Source organism: Ambystoma mexicanum, chromosome 11, assembly GCF_040938575.1.
Source record: "Ambystoma mexicanum isolate Mex_15411 chromosome 11, UKY_AmexF1_1, whole genome shotgun sequence".
In the NCBI taxonomy this organism is placed as follows: Eukaryota; Metazoa; Chordata; class Amphibia; order Caudata; family Ambystomatidae; genus Ambystoma; species Ambystoma mexicanum.
Window position 1 is genome coordinate 210,467,300 of NC_090934.1, and position 6,147 is coordinate 210,473,446.

The window sequence follows — 6,147 nt, forward strand, 5'->3', positions numbered from 1 at the left end:
CAGGCGTTACGGGTAAGTAACTTATTCCTTACCTGTACCGATATGTTTTCACTTATAGATTCACATGTGACCCGTCCAACCTCCCTGGGAATGGTGCCACATTTTTAAATCTGCAAGTTACAATATTGACAAGTCAATTAAATGGAGTACAGAAGTCAATACAAAAAAGGTTGGTGGTTGTTGGGGGGGGGGGGTTCTGTTGAAACATATGAATACCATGTTATTATTGGTTAATGGGAGGTAAACATTTCATTGTTTTGTTTTCATGGGGTACACACAAAAATGAAAAATGTTACTACCTAAAATAGGCTTATCAGAGGCTAGTAGTAACAAGTTAAACGTACATGTCTAGATATTCAATGCACAGATGCTATCCACTCATGGGACAGAGATGGAATAGGCATCCACTTCATATGCCATCCAGTCATACATACACCCATATCAATGCCCATTTCTAGATTTGGTAAACTAGTTATAATATTCAGGATATATCACTAGACGGCTGCCTATGTACAGCATGTTAACATTGAACATGGGCAAACTACAAAAGTACTGTTACAGGTAATTCACGTTTTCCTTCCATACATATGTGACTACTCAAGATGGCATCAAATTTGAATCTGAAGATGGCTTCTATTTGAGGAAGCATAATGGGGAAAAACATTGACTTTGTCCCGTTATCCAGTTACTCCTATAACGTTATCTACTTCAAAATCTAGTAAATCAAGTATAACCATCTGGGCCAACTACTAGATAGAGGCTTGTGCATACAATGCGATTCAAAACCTGGTTCAACCTTCCAAAATACTACTGCACATAAGTAAAATGTACCTTCTTTTTCACTGCCAACGATTGAAAACATGGGGATAGCATTAGGGCTGGTATTTGTTAATTAGGCACCCTGTGTAGAATGAAGGGCTCCTGCAGAGTTTCCTTGCGAGATGGCTTCCTTTGAACAGGTGCCCACCTACTAGGTGCTGGTAGACCCAGGCTACATCCTTGTAGACAGATGTATGTAGTCTTCATTGAAAGCAAACGGAGTATACTGTGCTGGCATGGCTATTCACCACTGACCATTTTGCCGGTCTGTAAAGTTATCAACTTAGGTCAAGATAAACAAGTCAGAAAAACGATCTCCATCTCACCAACAGATCCTGCTTGGTTCAAGATGGGCATGTGCCATCCTCTTTTTCATCATGTTTCCTCTTTTCCCAAATGTTTACTCCAGCAGTTCTCCAATTCCATCATGTACCTTCTGCTGCCTTTTACCATTGACACACTTGTCTCTTTGTCCAAAAAACTTGCAACACTATCTAATTGGATTCCAAAGGCTCCATATTCTCTTCACTTGCTGTAATTCTTCTATGCTACTTGAATGACCATTCCTCAGTCTGTTCTCGTACTTCCCTATACTTGCTACCATTGACTATTGGATTACATTCTGCCCCCTTCCCTCTCCTTTGCTTTTTGTTCCCTCAATTCTTTGCTGCTTGTGTCCTGTACTCCATCCCGTCCTTTCTTTCTTACTGATTACTCTCTTCTCTAAATTCTTGTGCCATCCTCATTTGCCTTTCTCAATCTCTTCTGCCTGTAGCCCCCCACCTCCCACTGCTTCCCTCATTCCATCCTTTCACCCGCCTTCGTCCCATACACATTGTTTCCGTTGCCCCCACATGCTTGTGCACTGGTGGGATCACTAATTGCGCTGTTCTTTCTTTTTCAGCTGCCGGGGTTGTTGGAGCTATTGGTGGAATACTTCCGTCGATGCCTAATCGAGATCTTTGGAATCTTAAAGGAGTATGAAGTGGGAGACCCTGCACAGAAAACATTATTGGATGCTGAAAGGTTACGCCTGGCTGGCAGCCCCTCGCCATCAGAAGAGGAAGAGGAACGCGAACAGCAGCAAAGGGCCAGAATCAGGGCAGAGGTAGAGAATCTTCTCTGCAATGATGATGAGGAGAATGTCGAGGAGATGGCCTTTTCAGAGAAGAATAGAGTGCCATTGGATGACACAGAGGAAAATTTGAAGCAAGCCAGTAAATTTGACAAGCTCCCCGTAAAGATTGTTGACAAAAATGACATGTTTGTCGTGGATTATTCTGCTAAGCTGGGTCGTGTGCAGGAGTTTGACAGTGGTCTGTTGCACTGGCAAATAGGTGGTGGGGACACCACTGAACATATCCAAACACACTTTGAGAGCAAATTGGAGATTGCATCTGCTCAGAAAAGCACTTCCCCCAACCCCATCTCCCAAAAATGTCCAGATGCTGAAAGTAACCCAGGGAATAAAGATTGTGTTGAACCTGTCACTGTGGACCGACCTGTTGAGAAAAGTGTAATTGCCACAATGGATGATGTACTTTCTGCACGCCCAGGATCCCTGACTGAGGAAGGGGTCAAGAGCACAGAAGCAGCCAAGGAAAGCAACAAGTTCCCCTTTGGTCGGAATGCAGTGCAGGTCAACCGGAACCTTACGATTCTGGAGGATGAGCCTCACAGCAAAGACGAAACACCACTTTGCACCTTACTGGACTGGCAAGACTCTCTGGCCAAACGTTGTGTGTGTGTGTCCAACATAATCAGGAGTTTATCTTTTGTGCCCGGAAATGATTTTGAAATGTCCAAGCACCCAGGGCTGCTCTTGCTTCTTGGAAAATTGATTCTACTGTACCACAAGCACCCTGAACGCAAACAGGCACCACTGACCTACGAGAAAGAGGAGGAGCAGGACCAAGGGGTGAGCTGTAACAAGGTTGAGTGGTGGTGGGACTGCTTGGAGATGTTACGAGAGAACACTCTTGTCACTTTGGCTAACATCTCTGGCCAGCTGGACCTCTCCCCGTATCCAGAGAGCATTTGCCTGCCCATACTGAATGGGCTACTTCATTGGGCTGTGTGCCCATCAGCTGAGGCCCAGGACCCTTTTTTTGCTCTGGGTCCCAACGCAGTCCTCTCCCCTCAAAGACTTGTCTTGGAAACTCTCAGTAAGCTCAGCATCCAGGATAGCAATGTAGACTTGATTCTTGCAACACCTCCTTTCAGCCGCCTGGATAAGCTCTATAGCATGCTCGTGCGTTTCCTGAGTGACCGAAAAAATCATGTTTGTCGGGAAATGGCTGTGGTACTTCTTGCCAACTTGGCACAGGGTGATAGCATAGCAGCACGTGCAATTGCTGTACAAAAAGGCAGCATTGGCAACCTGTTGAGCTTTCTGGAGGACGGTCTGGCAGCCACTCAGTTCCAGCAGAGCCAGGCCAGTGTACTGCACATGCAGAACCCCCCCTTCGAAACAACGAGCATGGACATGATGCGTCGGGCTGCGAGGGCTCTGCTTGCAATGGCCAAGGTGGATGAGAACCACTCTGAGTTCACCTTATATGAATCGCGCCTGTTGGACATCTCTGTGTCGCCTTTGATGAACTCTTTGGTATCGCAAGTCATTTGTGATGTACTGTTTTTAATAGGCCAGTCATGACAGCCGTGGGATGCCTGACCCCCCTATCCCTGTGTGTGTGCGCGTGAGTGGACATCTTGGGAGAGAACAAACTGACTGTTGCCCTTTATTTATGCAAAATGACCTCAGAATCCACGGTCTGCCCTGTGCTGTCCTGCATCTCCTTGGGGATTGACACACCAACTCACCTCTTTCTCTCCATCCTTAAGTCCCACAGCCTCACTTCCAAGCGTGCCCTCTACCCCCTCCAAGGAGACAACGTTCTGACTACATAGACAATGGGTTTTTTATTTTAACCAAAGTTACTGTTTACAGTGAGTTTGGGGAAGGACACACTTGCGTCGCCCTTTTAACCACGGAGGAGGGCACTAATTTCATAACTTTTTAAATGGTATAAAACATTTAGGGGCAAGTGTGACCTCTGAACTCTGTGTGGTTTGTCGTTGTACATTCACAATCTTACAGGAACCAAGAACTTAGCAGTTGTGAACAGCCCTTGTCTGATGGAGGCCTGTACAGTAGACTGTAGAACTTTGTGCTGTACACCTTAAACTGTAAAACATCATGTAGTAATGTTGAAACCTGAATAAACGCTGGACCTGCAGCAAGCTGTAGTTTTTTAAAAAAGTTTTTAGTTTAATGTTGAGGAGAAAAAAAAGCTTTTCCCCCAAAGCATCATGTGTGAGAACCTACAACACCCTGACCTCGCTCTTCCTTCTCGTTTGTACGAACAGCACCTCTGACCTGGTTTTAACCTTTAACTGCAGCCGAGCGCTGCCTTGTGTGTATATATTACTACGTTGTACATTGCACATACCTCCCCCAGTGTCGGTCCCTGGCAGTTTTCTCCCAAACCTCCTCTTGCCCCTTTATAGTACGACGAGTTAGAGTTGAAGACCTGCAATTATTTAATCTCTCCAGACATCCTCTCGCCCTGGAGGGAGCTGTACAGGTCTCCTTGTGTATAAAGTCTTTGCTGGCGAGGCAGCCAATCAACTTATATATATTTTCCTGTTTATTTTTTTTTTGTTTTGTTTTTTTCTTATCGAGGTGTGACAGTTCTAGGTTCCGTTGAAGTACCTGATGAAGAAACACAATGGCGATTTTTCAGTGATAAACTCGGCATATTTGTATTTCAAACGATGTAGCTAAAAACTTGCTGTAAATTCTTCCCTTTTTTCCTTTTTTGGCTTAATGAATATCATTTATTCAGTATGAAAATCTTTATACTATATGTTCCACGTGTTAAGAATAAATGTACATTAAATCTTGGTAAGATGTTTGTAAGGATTTTTATTTTCACATAAATATGGAACAGTGTCTTGCACTTTAATCACCATTTCCTGCGATGGGCAATCGCAGATGTTCGGCGTCTCATGTTGCAGACCCTATACACAAGGTGATGGCTGTCCCAGTGCCAAATACAATCTGAGCTTTCCCTTCCAAACCAAGACAAAAGGGGCTGTCACAAACACTGTAACTGTTCCAGGTCTGTATTACGGAGCACTTGTCCTATTGAACTTGTCCCTTACTCCTTATTTTGAACACTGATCATAAATATTGTTATAGGTCAGATTAGAAAAGTACTCTAAAATGCACATGTCTGAGGTTATTGGTGTATTTCTGGGCTTGTAAATATGAGTTTAGTGTGATAAACCTCAAGGGGATTGTATATTTCTGGGGCTCACAATCTGTTTTTGTTTTACGTGCTATGCATAGATTACCATCTGCTAGGTTGTCCAGAGTGTTACAACTGTTTGAAAGTAAACGATGGGCATCAACAGGGGTGTTCTGTAACATTACCACAGCAATGCATATACATGCTGCCCAGAGTCCTTCAAGTCTCAACACCCACAGGTTTTTTTTTGCCATTCAACTGTCATAGTGGTGGCGCAAAAAAAAAATCTGTATCTGCAGTTAAATTGGGGTTTCGATCCTGCATATTAACAGGACAGGTTGTGGGAGAGTGCTGCATACCATTTTTGTGGCGTTATGGTCTCAAACACCCAGTGTCAATGGGCCTCATGAAAAAGGTGATGTGAGAGGTGATTGCAATCCCAGTGCCAAAACTATCTGAGCTTTCCTTTCCAAACCAAGACAGTGACAGTCAGAAACACAGTTTGTAACTCTGCCAGGTCTGTATTTGTCCTTCTTAATGTGTTCCTAACTTCTTATTCTGAACACTGATCAGAACTATTGTTGTAGGTCAGATGAGAAAAGTACTCTATAATGCACCTGTCTGAGGGGATGGGTGTATTTATGGCGCTCACAATCTGTTTTTGTTTTGCATGCGTTGCATAGACAACCATTTACTAGTTTGTCCACAGTACTACAGCCTGTTGACTGAAAGTAAAAGATGGGCATCAACAGGGGTGTTCTGTAACATTACCGCTGCAATACTTGTACAGGCTACCCACAGTGCTTCAAGTCTTCACACCCTCAGGTTGGTTTTTTGCCATTCAACAGTCCTAGTGGTAGAACAAAAGAAACCTCTGCATCTCCAGCAGAGTTGAGATTGCGACCTTTCAGATTAACAGGACATGTTATAGGTGAATGCTGCAAATCATTTTTGTGGATTTATGGTCTCGAGCCCCCAACGCCAATGGCACTCAAGAAAAAAATACAGACCACTTTTAAACTGTCCAAGCCGCAGTTTGAGGTTTCTCCAGATTTATATATCTGTTAGGACAGTT

General features: G+C 43.9%; 1 protein-coding gene across 1 annotated transcript in view; it reads left to right on the forward strand.

Annotated features, from left to right (window-relative positions):
* Positions 1–4,736, forward strand: part of ARID1A (AT-rich interaction domain 1A) — a 1,380,737-nt gene extending 1,376,001 nt beyond the window's left edge. The window contains exon 20 of the mRNA XM_069622865.1: positions 1,724–4,736. Coding sequence (XP_069478966.1) covers positions 1,724–3,475 — 1,752 coding nt within the window. The 3' untranslated portion in view covers positions 3,476–4,736. The remainder of the gene's footprint in view (positions 1–1,723) is intronic.
* The last annotated feature ends 1,411 nt before the right edge of the window (positions 4,737–6,147 follow it).